The sequence below is a fragment of the Dama dama genome, chromosome 33, assembly GCF_033118175.1.
Source record: "Dama dama isolate Ldn47 chromosome 33, ASM3311817v1, whole genome shotgun sequence".
Classification (NCBI taxonomy): domain Eukaryota; kingdom Metazoa; phylum Chordata; class Mammalia; order Artiodactyla; family Cervidae; genus Dama; species Dama dama.
Genome location: NC_083713.1, coordinates 62591597 through 62607955, shown reverse-complemented (window position 1 = coordinate 62607955; position 16359 = coordinate 62591597). Strand labels below are relative to the sequence as shown.

Genomic DNA, 16359 nt, shown 5'->3' with positions numbered 1-16359 from the left:
ACATGAAGTCCCTGCCCTCATGGTGGCTGCACATTATTAAACACTTAAACAAAGACTGTACGCCCAGGCAGTCATAAACACTGAGAAGAAACAAGCAGGGTAGGGGTGACGGCAAGGAGGAGGCTGCTATCTTGACAGACGAGGCAAGAGAACTACTCTGAGAAGGCAGCATTTGAGCAGACATTAGAATGGAGGAGAGAATACGGGAAAAGAAACAAAGGGCAAGTGTAGAGCCTTCATACTTGGTGTGTCTAAGAACAGTGACAAGGCCAGTGTCACTGTGCAGAATAGGAAAGGGAAGAGGCTACGAAAGGAAGTCAGTGAGGTGGGTAGGGGCCTGCTTGTGTAGGGTTCTGCAGACCCTGGTACAGAGACTGATCTTATTCTAAACATGAGGGAAGGAAGGCAGGGCAATAAACCAATTTTATTTGTTAAAAGATCTGTCTGCTGCTGGGCAGAGAGCCACCTCAAGGGTGGACAGTTAGGAGGCATCTGTGGAAGTCCAGGCATGGTGGCTTGGGTAGCTGTGATGGTGGTGAAGAGAACAGAGAATAATGAAGGCAGGGCTCATGAGATTTGCTGATAAAGTAAGTTGTGAGGGGAAAGGAATCAAAGTTAATTCTAAGATGTCTGGCCTACAGCAACTGAGTAAGTGGAACACTACAGGGAAGTAACTGTTTTGAACACAGAGTGTGAGATGCCTATTAATTTGCGAGTAAGCAGCTAGCTATACACATTAGGAATTTACAGGACAGGTGAGAGCTGGAGATATAAATATGGGAGTCATCACAAATGGTTCTCAATTCATGGAACCAAATGAGTTCACTTAGGCAATGAATGTAAACAGAAAAAGAGGTTTGAGGACTACGTATAGTACTTCATTTAAAAAGTGACAAGAGAAAGAGTCAGGAAAAGAAAAAAGGAGGAGGGACTTCCCTGGTGGTCCAGTGGTTTAGACTCAGTGTTTACAATGCAGGGGGCACAGGTTCAATCCCTGACTGGGGAACTAAGATCCCACATGCCATGTTATGTGGCCAAAAAATAAAACAAAACACAATCACACAGCTCAAAATTTAAAAAAAAGAGAGAGAGAAGAGGAGGAAATAACAGTGAGAAGATCCAGGAGAATATGGTGACTCAGAAGCCAAGCAAACAAAGTACTTCTAGGAGTGATCAACCTGACAGATGCTGCTGACAAGCCGAATACTGAAAATAGCCAACTGACTGGAGCAGTGAGACGGCGTGTATGTGACGGTCCTTCAAGAGAGCGGGAGAGTGAACAGATGAGGGAAAAGCAATGGCAGTGGGAAGTGCTACTGTGAGGTCAGTGCTACTGTGAAGTAGGTAAGACAGAAGTTAAGAACTGTCCATTTGAGATTTGTGGTCATTAATGTAAAGTAAGAGTAAGGACATGATTGTATGCTTTTCTCCAGATACTTTTAACTTCTTAGATATAGGTACAGTAAACAAACTAGTTTTAACCAAACTAGATGAAGTTTTTGCCAAGCAAGTATTACAAAAAGAATGAATGAATTGGAAAGTATAAGAAAAAATGTATGGGACAGACTATAAGCTGGGTAACGGGGGGAGATAAGAACAGGAGGAAGGATAAAATGCAGAATTTAGATGATAGTGGTCAGGCTGCTTTCAAGGTTTATGGTAGAGAGAGTAAAAAAACAAAGGTTAAAAACACTCAAATAGTTAAGACCCTAAATTCACTTTCCCAGCTTTAATATAAATTCTGCTTATTTTGGCAGAAGAAATAAGTCAATTAATTATTCTCTCTTATTTTACACAATTTTTAATTCTGACTAGACCCTCATGATTCAAAATAAATGAACATCTAAGGAACCTACAAAGATATGAAACATGAAAACCTTCCCTCAGTAATACCCCAGCAAACTTAATTATATACGTACATAGTGGGTGAGTCGATAAATGACTTTTTCAATGATTCTCTTTTTATTTATCAGTTCCTCTTCAGAATCTATTTCTGATTCAATTTCCTTCAAGTACCAGTTAACAAGTTCACTCCTCTTTAATGCCGACTCATCCTCTTCTGAAACCAAAAAATAAATTTAAAAAGGATTAAATTATCTTGGTAGCAAACTGTTTTGCCAATTCCTGGAGTTTGTATACACAACAAAATAATGTATAGATTAAGTAACCTATTTGTCAGAAAATATATCTGCTAAAATAAGGTTTGCAATGTTCCAGCATAAGCCTGAAATAACCTGCTATATTACTTCAATTAAAGTATCCTTACTTTATCCTGAAAATAAAAATTAAAAAAAATAGAGATGATAAGAAACAAGTTTCTTAAAGCTATTATGATTTCAAAGTATGCAGGTGTTTCCTTCACCTTCTTATGCTTCGCCACCCAGACAATGTCGGTCAACAGCAACTGAAAGCATAAATTGGAATGAAGGATTCCATCCATTTTAAACAAAGCCATTGTAAAGAAGGAAAATTTTACATCTGTAAAAAATCTCTTAAGTGCTTCTTTATATATTATCAGATCCCAAATTTGGCTTAACAAATATTAAATATGCCAAGGACATTAATAAAAGTGAGTCATAAAACTCTGACAATGAACTTGTAGGGAAAACACCCAGGTTGGTAGATATGCTGACATTCCCTCATAGATTTTGTTTGCCAAAGTGAGCTTAACAAATTATCATCTCTTCTGACAAAACAACACAATCTTTAGCAAACCATAAGCAGTTTATGTGAATACAGCTTATGTAAATGACTCAGCATAAGAGCAGCACTAGGTGTGGCCTCACCTTCTTCCATCTTTCTGAGGTGAAGCACAATAAGGTTAGAGATTCGGCAGTATTCGGAGAAGCCCAGCCTTAAGGAGGCTTTTGGAACAGAATCTTGGTTCATGTCTTCACTGTGGCCGTTAATTCCACTCACAGGAGCAGGGCTATCAGCATGACCTAAGTGAAATATTAGCTGTTTGAATCTTCTTCCTGTGCCAATATCCCCTACCAGCGGCTTTTATAAATACACTATTTATATTTTAATACTTATTTTAAAACAACCATATAATTGTACCCAGTATTCAGTAACTGCACAAATAAGTTAGAAGCAATTTTATAAATGCTACTAGTTAAGATAAAAACCCATTTGGAAGAAATGGGAAGAATGGGAGATAAAAAAGATTTCATGATCTAAAATTGCATTTGCAATATTAAGTCCACTATCTCCATTTTGGTGTACTTTCTCTCAAGTCTTTCAAGCATATATATTTTATATCAACTGTTTGATTATATTTTAACTTATAAATAGTAAATAAAATTCATTATCTATTTTCCCCCTTTTTGCTACACAGACTTCATAACCATCAGTAAGTGCACTTTTATCACGATATCTCAGAGAACATTTTGGCCCCTAACTCTAGAACAGTCATGAACAGACACCTCACCATTGATGCCATCTGGGCCCTCATCAACCTCCATCTGGGCATCATCTTCTTGATCGAGATTGACATCAGGTGTTTCCACACGGATGATTGATTTATTCAGTAATCTGAAAGCTTCCTTCACATGTTTAGGCTGAACCTAAACCAATCAAGATGATGAGGTAAACCAGTAAGCCAGTCTTTTTGATACACCAAACAGATTTTCTCTGTATGAAATTTCAGTGGCATTTTTGTTTTCTCACACTCTCCCTCTCACATGACATAAAAATATGAGATATTTATGGCAAACCATAAATTTACCAGAATGGCTAAAAGGACCAGTAATATTGAGTGTTGAGGATGTACACTGCTTTCATTCACTGCTCTTGGGAATATAAACCATTACAACCATGTGGGAAACCATTTTCCAGTCTTTACTAAACTGTGTATGCATACAATCTGTGACCCAGTAATTCAGTACCTCCACTTGCAGGTATACACTGAATGGAAATGTACACATATATACATCAGACTAAAAGACATACATCTCATAAGAACCCAAACTGGAGACTACCCAAATGTCCGTTTTAATAGAAGGATAAGCCAATCACTAACACACTTACTGACAGTTATGTGTTTTTAACCACAACTGGCAGGGGGAAAAAAGACTGAAAACAACTTATCTATCAGGAAAAGTATGGTTGGAGTACTATACAGCAATAAAGAAAAGAAAAAGGTTATCCTGAGAAGAGGGTAGCAGTGACTGTAAACAAAAAGCTCAAAGGGTAGCTCTTGGCAATGCTAGTAAGGAATGTTTGACTTCCTGATCTGGGTGTGGATCACACAGGTTTTCACTGAAAGCTAACTGAACTGTACACTTGTGATTTGTGCACTCTCTGTACTTATGTTTTGTCTCAACAAAAAAGTTTACTTAGAAGAAAAATTACAAGTCTATTTTGGGGGCAGGGGACATTGCTTTAAGTCCTTGTATAAATAACCAACAGTCTCTCTAAATATACTCCCTTCCTAACTAGCTGAGCCCCATAACAACAGATAAATCCAGCAGAGCACTTTTTTGTTTTTTTAAATACACTGCCTGCAAGGAAACTTTTAAGTCATTTTAGAGCAGTCAATATCAAGACATATCCTAGTAAACTTACTGGTCTAAACTTGGAAGAAATGGACAAATTCTTAGAAAAGTATAACTTTCCAAAACTGAACCAGGAAGAAATAGAAGATCTTAACAGAGCCATCACAAGCAAGGAAATCAAAACCGTAATCAGAAATCTTCCAGCAAACAAAAGCCCAGGACCAGATGGCTTCACAGCTGAACTCTACCAAAAATTTAAAGAAGAGCTAACACCTATCTTACTCAAACTCTGCCAGAAAATTGCAGAAGGTAAACTTCCAAACTCATTCTATGAGGCCACCATCACCCTAATTCCAAAACCAGACAAAGATGCCACAAAAAAAGAAAACCACAGGCCAATATCACTGATGAACATAGATGCAAAAATCCTTAACAAAATTCTAGCCAACAGAATCCAACAACATATTAAAAAAATCATACACCATGACCAAGTGGGCTTTATCCCAGGAATGCAAGGATTCTTTAATATCTGCAAATCAATCAACGTAATACACCACATTAACAAATTGAAAGATAAAAACCATATGATTATCTCAATAGATGCAGAGAAAGCCTTTGACAAAATTCAACACTCATTTATGATTAAAACTCTCCAGAAAGCAGGAATAGAAGGAACATACCTCAACATAATAAAAGCCATATATGACAAACCCACAGCAAGCATCACCCTCAATGGTGAAAAATTGAAAGCATTTCCCCTGAAATCAGGAACAAGACAAGGGTGCCCACTCTCACCACTACTATTCAACATAGTGTTGGAAGTTTTGGCCACAGCAATCAGAGCAGAAAAAGAAGTAAAAGGAATCCAGATAGGAAAAGAAGTGAAACTCTCACTGTTTGCAGATGACATGATCCTCTACATAGAAAATCCTAAAGACTCTACCAGAAAATTACTAGAGCTAATCAATGAATATAGTAAAGTTGCAGGATATAAAATTAACACACAGAAACCCCTTGCATTCCTATACACTAACAATGAAAAAGCAGAGAAATTAAGGAAACAATACCATTCACCATTGCAACAAAAAGAATAAAATACTTAGGAGTATATCTACCTAAAGAAACAAAAGACCTATACATAGAAAACTATAAAACACTGATGAAAGAAATCAAAGAGGACACAAACAGATGGAGAAACATACCATGTTCATGGATTGGAAGAATCAATATTGTCAAAATGGCTATTCTACCCAAAGCAATCTATAGATTCAATGCAATCCCTATCAAGCTACCAACGGTATTTTTCACAGAACTAGACCAAATAATCTCACAACTTGTATGGAAATACAAAAAACCTCGAATAGCCAAAGTAATCTTGAGAAAGAAGAATGGAACTGGAGGAATCAACCTGCCTGACTTCAGACTCTACTACAAAGCCACAGTCATCAAGACAGTATGGTACTGGCACAAAGACAGAAATATAGATCAATGGAACAGAATAGAAAGCCCAGAGATAAATCCACGAACCTATGGACACCTTATCTTTGACAAAGGAGGCAAGGATATACAATGGAAAAAAGACAACCTCTTCAACAAGTGGTGCTGGGAAAACTGGTCAACCACTTGTAAAAGAATGAAACTAGAACACTTTCTAACACCATACACAAAAATAAACTCAAAATGGATTAAAGATCTAAATGTAAGACCAGAAACTATAAAACTCCTAGAGGAGAACATAGGCAAAACACTCTCTGATATGAATCACAGCAGGATCCTCTATGACCCACCTCCCAGAATATTGGAAATAAAAGCAAAAATAAACAAATGGGACCTAATGAAACTTAAAAGCTTTTGCACTACAAAGGAAACTATAAGTAAGGTGAAAAGACAGCCCTCAGATTGGGAGAAAATAGCAGCAAATGAAGAAACAGACAACGGATTAATCTCAAAAATATACAAGAAACTCCTGAAGCTCAATTCCAGAAAAATAAATGACCCAATCAAAAAATGGGCCAAAGAACTAAACAGACATTTCTCCAAAGAAGACATACAGATGGCTAACAAACACATGAAAAGATGCTCAACATCACTCATTATTAGAGAAATGCAAATCAAAACCACAATGAGGTACCATTACACGCCAGTCAGGATGGCTGCTATCCAAAAGTCTACAAGCAATAAATGCTGGAGAGGGTGTGGAGAAAAGGGAACCCTCTTACACTGTTGGTGGGAATGCAAACTAGTACAGCCACTATGGAAAACAGTGTGAAGATTTCTTAAAAAACTGGAAATAGAACTGCCATATGACCCAGCAATCCCACTTCTGGGCATACACACTGAGGAAACCAGATCTGAAAGAGACACATGCACCCCAATGTTCATCGTAGCACTGTTTATAATAGCCAGGACATGGAAGCAACCTAGATGCCCATCAGCAGACGAGTGGATAAGGAAGCTGTGGTACATATACACCATGGAGTATTACTCAGCCGTTAAAAAGAATTCATTTGAATCAGTCCTAATGAGATGGATGAAACTGGAGCCCATTATACAGAGTGAAGTAAGCCAGAAAGATAAAGATCATTACAGCATACTAACACATATATATGGAATCTAGAAAGATGGTAATGATAACCCTATATGCAAAACAGAAAAAGAGACACAGATATACAGAACAGACTTTTGGACTCTGTGGGAGAAGGTGAGGGTGGGATGTTTGGAGAGAACAGCATGTATATTATCTATGGTGAAACAGACCAACGGCCCAGGTGGGATGCATGAGACAGGTGCTCGGGCCAGGTGCACTGGGAGGACCCAGGGGAATTGGGTAGAGAGGGAGGTGGAAGGGGGGATCGGGATGGGGAATACATGTAACTCCATGGCTGATTCATGTCAATGTATGACAAAACCGACTGCAATGTTGCAAAGTAATTAGCCTCCAACTAATAAAAATAATTGGAAAAAAAAAAATTAAAAAAAAAAAAATCTTACATCTAGCAGTCAAAAAAAAAAAAAAAAACTTACTGGTCTATAAAAATAAAGAATAGTATAGGAAGAGAAAAATATCCAGTTACTTATGGGGGAGAAATTAATAATCAGGGGCTGGCCTCAGATTTCCCCAAAAGAACAATTAATGTCAGGATACAGTAGAAAAATTCATTGGAAAAGAAACTATGGGCCATAGTTGTAGATCAAGCCAATCTATCACTCGGGTAAAGACTACAAATAACCCTGTTGCACATAACACTCAGGGAAAATTATTCCCATGAACTCATCTCTTTCACCAAACCCTTGAAAAAGGACCAAATTTTAATCAGCCAAGAGATAAATTAGGAAATCATAACAAATTTATCTTCAATGAGCTACACACATATTTATCTAAAAAACTATGACTTAAAAAAAACAAGCGTGGGAATTAAGAGTGACAGAATATAATGTATATGGTATGACCTGAAGACAGAGGGGTAGAGGGAGACCCAAAGTGAATTTGCTGATTGCCTCCCACCCGTAACAAATCAAAGTCAAAAGATGATAAATCAAGTGATGGATAACTACATTTGACTGTGCAAAGGAAAGCTGTAAAATATTATTTACTAAAATCATGCTGTTGAGAGGGAAGGGAAGAAAAAGGAAGATGATATATGCTAGTTTTAACACTCTTCCTGGTAGGGAACCAATAGGGAATGGAGGGTATAATATAAAATTATAGTAACAAAAGTAACCACTAAAATAAAATGCAAGCTTTCTGAATCTCAGAACTGCACATTAAAGCAAAAGCAAAGTTACCACATAATGAAAAATCATTTCAACTATAAAAAGAAAAACAAAAAATCCTCTCTCTCATACAAATAAATGTAAATGGGTTTAACATACATTAAAATAATATTTGTTTGGATCACAAAATAAAACCTAATTCTGTGCTGTGTACGTGTGTATACACACTTACCTTACTCAGAAATGCCTAAAAATAATAGAAAGTTATGCAAAGGAATATCAGAAAAAGAAAGCAAGGTAGAGTTCAGGCCAAAAAACATAAATGAGACAAAGAAAGAGGGTACACATCAAAATGAAAAGATATGTATTAGTTTAAGAGAACAACAATATTAGCAAAGCAGAAACTATAGGAGGTAAAAGGATAAATACAAAGAGAAAAAACTGTACTACTGGTAGAGAAATAAAAAGTATTCATAAGACAGTTTAAACTTGCAATCTAGAGATGATATGGTAGACCACAAACCCCATAAAAAAAACAGAAGGCTTATATAATATAATAAGTTAACTTCCCCTTTCACAGATGTAAGATCCCCTGGAGTAGGAAATGGCAACCCACTTGAGTGTTATTCCTGCCTGGAAAATTCCATGGACAGCGGCGTCTGGTATCCACAAGGTCGCCGAGTTGAATACAACTGAGCACACATGTAAGCACACAAACAGGAACTAGGCCTTCCTTCAAAGTGCCCAAGAAACACTTATGAAAACTGGTATTGGGGACTTCACTGGTGGTCCAGTGGTCAAGAATTTGCCTGCCAATGCAGGGGACATGGGTTTGATCACTGGTCTGGGAAGATTCCACATGCTGCAGGGCAACTAAATCCACGTGCCACAACTACTCAAGACTGCGTGCTGCAACTACTGAAGCCCACGTGCAAGGAGCCTGTGTTCCGCAACAGGAGAAGCCACAGCAATGAGAAGCCTGTGCACCATGACAAAGAGTAGCCCCCACTTGCTGCAACTAGAGAAACAAGACCCACCAGCCCAAAAGAAAACAAACAAACAAAAATGGACATTGGGCTACAAAGAAAGCATCCTAGAAACTAAATGAGAAATTGTCTAATCACAATGTAGTACTGAAACAAGCAACCAGAAAAACACATTCTAACTGGATATTACTAAACTCTGCAAACTCTTAGAAATGGATACTTTTTCAGGAAAATATAGCTCACCCAAAACTGACCTAAGAGAGAGAGAAAATCTAAACAAGAAATTTTATATACTAGACTCAAGAGAGTTTTACTTGAGAATTCTTATCAGTAAAAGCAGATTTTTATTTCATTTTATTTATGGCGGTATCACGCAGCATGCAGGACCTCGGTTGCCTGACCAGGGGCTGAGCCTGTGCCCCCTGCAGTGGAGGTGCAGCAGCACCCTAACCACTGGACTGCCAGGGAATTCCCGGGCAGATCATTTCAATGCAAGTGAAAATCTAGGATAGAGAAACAATGGGGAAAATTTCAAAAAATTTAAATGAAATAACAACCATGGTTTTTTGTGAGTACTGTTTAAAAATTCTAAATAACAGCAAGCAAAAGCCAAATGCATTAAAAGAGGGGGATTTATTCCAGGAAGCCTTGATATTAGTAAATTTATTTTCATTTTAATAGATCCAGGAGAAAAAAAATCATGATTAACTCATATACACTAAAGGGCTTTCCTGGTGACTCAGACAGTAAAGAAACCACCTGCAATGTGGGGAACCTGGTTTCGATCCCTGGGTTGGAAAGATCCCCTGGAGGAGGGCATGGCAACCCACTCCAGTATTCTTGCCTGGAGAATCCCCGTGGACAGAGGAGCCTGGTGGGTGACAGTTCATGGGGTTGCAGAGTTGGACACGACTGAATGACTAAGCACACATACAACACTAAAAAGACACTGGGCAAAAAACAAAACAATTTTCCTGACAGCAATATTCAAGATATGAATAATAAATGTATAGTTCTTATTGATAAAAACATATTTCAGCCACAGAGCCAACTAAGAACAAGGAAAAAAAAAGTCCAATTTCATAATTATTAGACATTATATTACAATAGCATAAGCAAAAGTAAATTAGTAGAGACTATGGGAAAAGATTTAAGCTTACTTTTTCAGTAAGACTAGAACCATTTATCATTTGAAAAAAGAATGAAAATCTGGAAAATCAATAGACTTGACTGAAAAAGAAACTAAAGATTTCATATAGTATAAAACTAGCATACAGAAACCAATAGTTTATATACAAGCAACCACCAGTCAAAATATAAAATGGAAAAAAGTCTGCCTTCAATACCAAGAAAAAAAACAAAATATCAAGAAATAAATTCAACAAGAAACATGCAAAAATCACAGGAAGAAAACTTTAAAAGCCATTAAGTGAAACAACAAAAGACTTAAGTAGAAAGATAATGAATCATCAGAACTGTTCACAAATGTTTGCTTTCCTTATTCTAGCCCTCTGATAGGAAAGCACTTCTTTAACCACTTGAACTTAGGCATGGCCATGTTAATTCCTCTGACCAACGAAATTTGAGTGGCAGTGCCATGTCATTTCTAGATAGAAGGTTAAGAAGCGGTGTTTGGTTCACCTTTTCTTCTATCTTCTATAATCATGGAAGTGTATGTCAACAAAGAGACTTATATCAGCCTGAATTTCTGAGCAATGTGGAGAAGAAAGCCTCTGGCTAACGTAAATGAACATGAAACATAAGCAAAAAAATAACTATTTCTGTTTCAAACAGCTGCAATTTTTAGTGGCATAATCTAGATTCTAATTGCTATCATGTTTTCTTAGATAGGAAAAATCATCATAGAGATGTCAGCTCTTCTTATTAACAAATTTAACATGCTCTCAATTATCTATAATTTAGGGGGTATACTATTTTTATTTTAGTATAAAAGTACTAAAAACTGGGTATCAAACACTGAGCTGAAGTATATGTTGCCCCTATGTTCAGATTTTTTAAACAAAGATAAATGAATAGACAGCTTTAAGGGTATAATGCATTTCATTACCACACAATATATTCAACAGAGAAAATCTAGGGGCTGGTATAATTACGTAGCTTCATACATTCAGTAGCACAAGTATAGGAACAAGCCAGGCAACTGGAGGAAAAACCCCTTTCAGGACTGAACAGAGTCCTTGATGGCTGACAGACTCTCCCCTTGCCTTCAGACAAACCAAGGAGTTTGTCAGTATACAAAACGCACTGACTTCAGGAGAAACAGGAGCAACAGGATAGGTATTAAGGAATTGGTTCTTGCCAATGAGGATTGTAGGGGCCAATCTGAAGTGAGCAGAGGTGGCTGGAGGCTGGAAGTACTGCAGTTCAAGTCCAGAATCTGTAGGTGAGAACAGCAGTCTAGAGACAGAATGGTTAGTGCTTTCTTCAAAAGTTCCCAGATTTTAAAGAAGTTGTGTATTCCATACATACAACACAATATTACTCAGACATAAAAAGGAATGCATTTGAGTCAGTTCTAATGAGGTGGATGAACCTAGAGCCTATTATACAGAAAGAGAAAGATAAACCTCCTATACTAAAGCATATATATGGAAGCTAGAAAGATGGTACTGAGAAAGTTATCTGCAGTGCATCAGTGGAGACACAGGCATAGAGAACAGAGATAATGGAGATGGAGGGCAGGGGAGGAAGGAAAGGGTGAGATGCATGGAAGAGTGACAAGGAAACATATTACTATATGTAAAACAGATAGCCAACGGCGGGGAGGGCAAAGGAGGGGCAGAGAAGGGGAAATTCCCGGGTTTTTCAAACAAGTTCCTAGGATGCTTTCCTCTTAGTGAATATCAGTAATTTAAAAAAAAACAACACAAAAAACCTAAGCCAACCAATCATTAAGTTCACAACCGCCAAAAAAGAACAATGCCAGTGCGGTGGAACTAGCTGTACGTTTAAAATATAAAGCCCCACTGAGTAAAATATTGTGGCACTAATGCAAAAGAAGGTTGAAAGACCAAAGGAATAGAAAAAAAGAATTCAGAAGGAGACTTTAATAGGCACAAGAATTTAATACAAAATAAAAACATACCAAACCAGTGTGGAAAAGATAGAATGTTCAGTAAGTGGTGCTGGAACTAGGAAACTAGCTGTAAAAGAATCAACTAATTAATAGCTTACCTCCTACAGTAGAATAAATACCAAATGTTTGAATGATTTAAATACAAACAATGAAACCATCTAAGTGCTCGAGGAAATCCAGAGAGAACTCTTTAATAATCTTAGACTAGGGCAGGCCTTTATAATAAAGTAAGTAAAAATGAACAAAGAATACGATCATAAAATAAAAGGAAGTAGAAATGGCTTTTAAATATATGCAAAAACACTCAATTTTATTCAGGAAATGTATTTCTGGGTATATATGCATATTTATTTTCATATCATGTGAATTTGCTACCTACTAAAAAACCAAAAAAAAAAAAAAAAAAAAAAAGGAAAGAAAAACCTAACAAATTCTCCAAGACTCGTCAGTTCTATGACACCCATTTTAGGAAACATTACAATGGAAAAAATGGTACAAACGTTAGCATAGTTTTTAAGAATTCCCCTTCACCATGACCTATTCTTTCTCTGCAGATTCCACTACATTCTTGCTAAACTTTCCTCCTTTCACTCTAAAACTGCATATCAAAATTCCACATGCCCTTCAGTGATCCAGTTCAAATGTTGGCATCTCCCCAAACCCTCCACCTTCCTTAGGAAAGAATTCATTGATCTCTATACTCTCTGCTCATGACACTCTACCATAATAATCTCTCTCATATTTCACATATTTAATTAAACTAATATCTTCTCCCACCAAATTTTCAGCAATGGAAAACAGTGGCTCTTTTATTCATCTCTTAACCTACAAAGATGTCCATTAAATGTCAGAAGACTCAAAGAACAAGTAAGACAGTGTTAAAGTATTTTGTAAACAGTAAAGCGCTATAGCAGAGAATTTGAAAAACAAACACACACCTGAGAAATGAAATTTATGGGACAAAAATGTGAATGAAGTCACTACAGTGCTTACTTATGGGGAAGGGTGTAGGTGAACTTCCTAAGACGTTGTAAATCTATATTCTGAGCTGGGTGGCCATAACGGTGTATGTAAAAAGCCAGAGCTGTACAGTCTCTCCTGTCAATTATACCTCAATCGTACTATTTTAAGAAAAATAGCCAAATTCTTTCCTCAAACAAAATCTTACACTGTTTAAAAATATAAAGTTATATAAAGCAGGGTTGGTTTGCATGAAGCAGAGATAAGGGTGTGAATATCCTTCCATACTGTTCCCCATTTACTCCCTAAATACCCACTGACATGTACCTGTAAAACCCAGGCTCAAAGAACAATTTAATATCCACACATTATACAAAACTAAGGAGGAAAATTCCCTTCTTAGATGACTGGAGGCGACATTATCACATTTGTATCCTATGCCCAGAAGCCTAGCATACTGTAAGGTTTAAGTGGTAAGGATTAAACATCGTAAAGTTTAAAAAAAATAAAATAAACATCGTAAGATTTAAATCTTTCTTGAACAAATGGCACTAATCTTGAACTCACCTCTATTTGACTCTATAATCTATGTCATGATTATCTCATTAATCTAACTACTACATTCAATAAATGCTTGACAGCAACCTTCTTTAAGGGAAAGCCCCCAGGGTCAGGAGTCATGTATCCTATGAGAACTCAACAGTTATATAAAAAGAAATCTGCAGTGAATGCTAGTATGTTCTATACCAAAGATAAAAACACACATAAAGCCAAATATCAATTTCTCTTTCCCATTATGTTAAAGTGAATTTGATACCTCATCACAGCAGTGCATCCGAGCCATTGCTTCAGAGAGACGGATCATGCTCTCAAGCTGTCGCACTGTAATCCTCCATGAAGACTTAGTTACCCCAGAACCATCCCTCTGGCGGAGGCGTTTATACTGTTCCACAATGAAGTCCTCTGACTCTTTAGAAATCTGTTTCAGAACATCGATGAAGTCAGAGCATTTCTACTTAATGGAAGCTACATTAAACATGAAGGTTAAAAGCTTCCCAGATGGAGATACTCTGGGGGAACTGAGAGGGTCAAGACTTTGAAACCAATGACAAGAAATCAGTACTGAAATACCTTTCAAAAGAAATTAATACGAAGGAGGACTATGAATTTCATGCACTAATTTTATGAATAGGAAGACAGTAGAATTAGTATTTCAATATGTATGTAATAGTCCTCCCCACTCTGTGGCTTCTCCACATTCTATTGTTTCAATTACCTATGGTCACTGTAGTCTAAAAATATTGAATAGAAAATTTCAGACCGAAACAATTCATGTTTTAAATTGTGTGCTGTTCTGAGTAGTGTCATGAAATCTTAGCAGCTGTCCAATGTCTCACCCAAGATGTGAATCATCCCTTTATCCAGAGTATCCACAGTGTATATGGCATTTGCTTATTAGTCAGTTAGTAGCAAACTCAGTTGTCAGATCAACTGTTAGGGTAACACAGTGTTTATGTTCAAGTAACACTTTTTTACTTAATACTGCTTCCCAAGCGCAGGAGTAGTGATGCTGGCAATTCAAATATTCTCTTACTGTGCTAACTTATAGGAAAAAACAGTATATATAGGGTGGTACTACCTGTGATTTCAGGTATCCACTTGGGATATACTTAGCAGCTATTTCAGTAAACCTTATCATTTGTTCAATAATAACAACAAAGTAAGGCAAACTAAAGGATACTCAGTTTTTCAGAGCAAGGAACTAAGTGTGTTAAGGAAGCATGCCAAAGTTATAGAGGGACCAGGTTAGTCATGGAGAACAAACGCTTCTGCAAACAAAAGTGATATCCTACCCTTTCCTTGGGACAGTGAGAGTCAATTTTGATATTATGGATGATCAAGTGAAGGTGATAGATAATTAAAATCTAAGCATAACTCCCAAAAGTCAAGCCAGAAATAGTGTAGACATTTCAACAAGAATCAAATGAAAGTTTTTTCTATATTCTATTTTAGGAAAATGCTAAACAACATATGCATTATGGAGTTTATTTCTTTTTTTTAAATGTTGGTGGGAGAGGGGTTCAGGATGGGGGACACATGTACACCCACGACTGATTCATGTCAATGCATGACAAAAACCACTACAATATTGTAGTAATTAGCCTCCAATTAAAATAAATAAATTAAAAAATAATAACAACAAACAAACTAAACATCCAAGTGAGCATCCTGAATCCAGTGCAGATTTAATCCAAAGATCTACATCAGTTACTGTAAGATAGTTATTTACGTTCATTACAATGAACTAGAGGAATCCAAGTTTTTCCTCAGAGGAAGATTCAAGAGCATCTGTAGACTACTGACTTAAGCATACACAGTTTTAAGATTCTTAGGAATAATGATCGAAATAAAAGGATAGTCTAGTTTGTTTGGTTATTCAAGACTCTTCACTCATAAAAACCTTTTTATTAGCACCTAGTAAGTAGAAGAAAAGGAATATTTCAGACTTTTAAAACATTCCTTTTTCTCAAGTCTCGCTGAAGAAATAAACTGTTATCCAAAAAAAAAAAAAAGCCAAAACAAACCCCCAGATCAAGCCAACCAACCAACCATAAAAAATCCTCAAATCTGGTTAAGTTAATTTCCAAGTAAGTCATCTGTTTAAATGCCTGAATACAGTACAAAAGGGCAGATTACCTTGGGTTTAAACTGTCTTGCAAAAAGAAGATACCTCCTGATATCATCAAGGGAATACACACGATCAATGGAATCCTCAATTCTTGAATGCAAGTCTACTATTCGCCTGGCAATAGCATAATCTGTAACCTAATTCCAAACAAGAAAATCACTTTGATCAGTTATAATAATATCCACTGCAGACTATCCCAGGCATTAAGAAATTATTTGTAGCATGATAATCTCAAGCTTTAATATGCCACCATAAGATGTATTAATGGGTTCAAGTTTCTGAGGAAAGTTTAATACCAGTTTCATCCAAAATCAAACGCTTAAATGTATAGCTGTGCCTTACTCTAAGTAAGACTATTCCTGAAGAAATAAACTGACTTAATTAATCTGACAGAAGTAAGAGTTCTAGGGCCCTCAG

At 36.7% G+C, this 16359-nt stretch overlaps 1 protein-coding gene across 1 annotated transcript in view; it reads right to left on the bottom strand.

The window, feature by feature from the left end:
• Window positions 1-16359, bottom strand: part of MCM6 (minichromosome maintenance complex component 6) — a 37665-nt gene that overhangs the window by 2038 nt on the left and 19268 nt on the right. Inside the window, exons 12-16 of the mRNA XM_061135697.1 lie at window positions 15951-16079; window positions 14071-14232; window positions 3431-3566; window positions 2787-2942; window positions 1920-2059 (exon numbers count right to left, since the gene is read on the bottom strand). Of these exons, the coding sequence (XP_060991680.1) occupies window positions 1920-2059; window positions 2787-2942; window positions 3431-3566; window positions 14071-14232; window positions 15951-16079 (723 nt within the window). The remainder of the gene's footprint in view (window positions 1-1919; window positions 2060-2786; window positions 2943-3430; window positions 3567-14070; window positions 14233-15950; window positions 16080-16359) is intronic.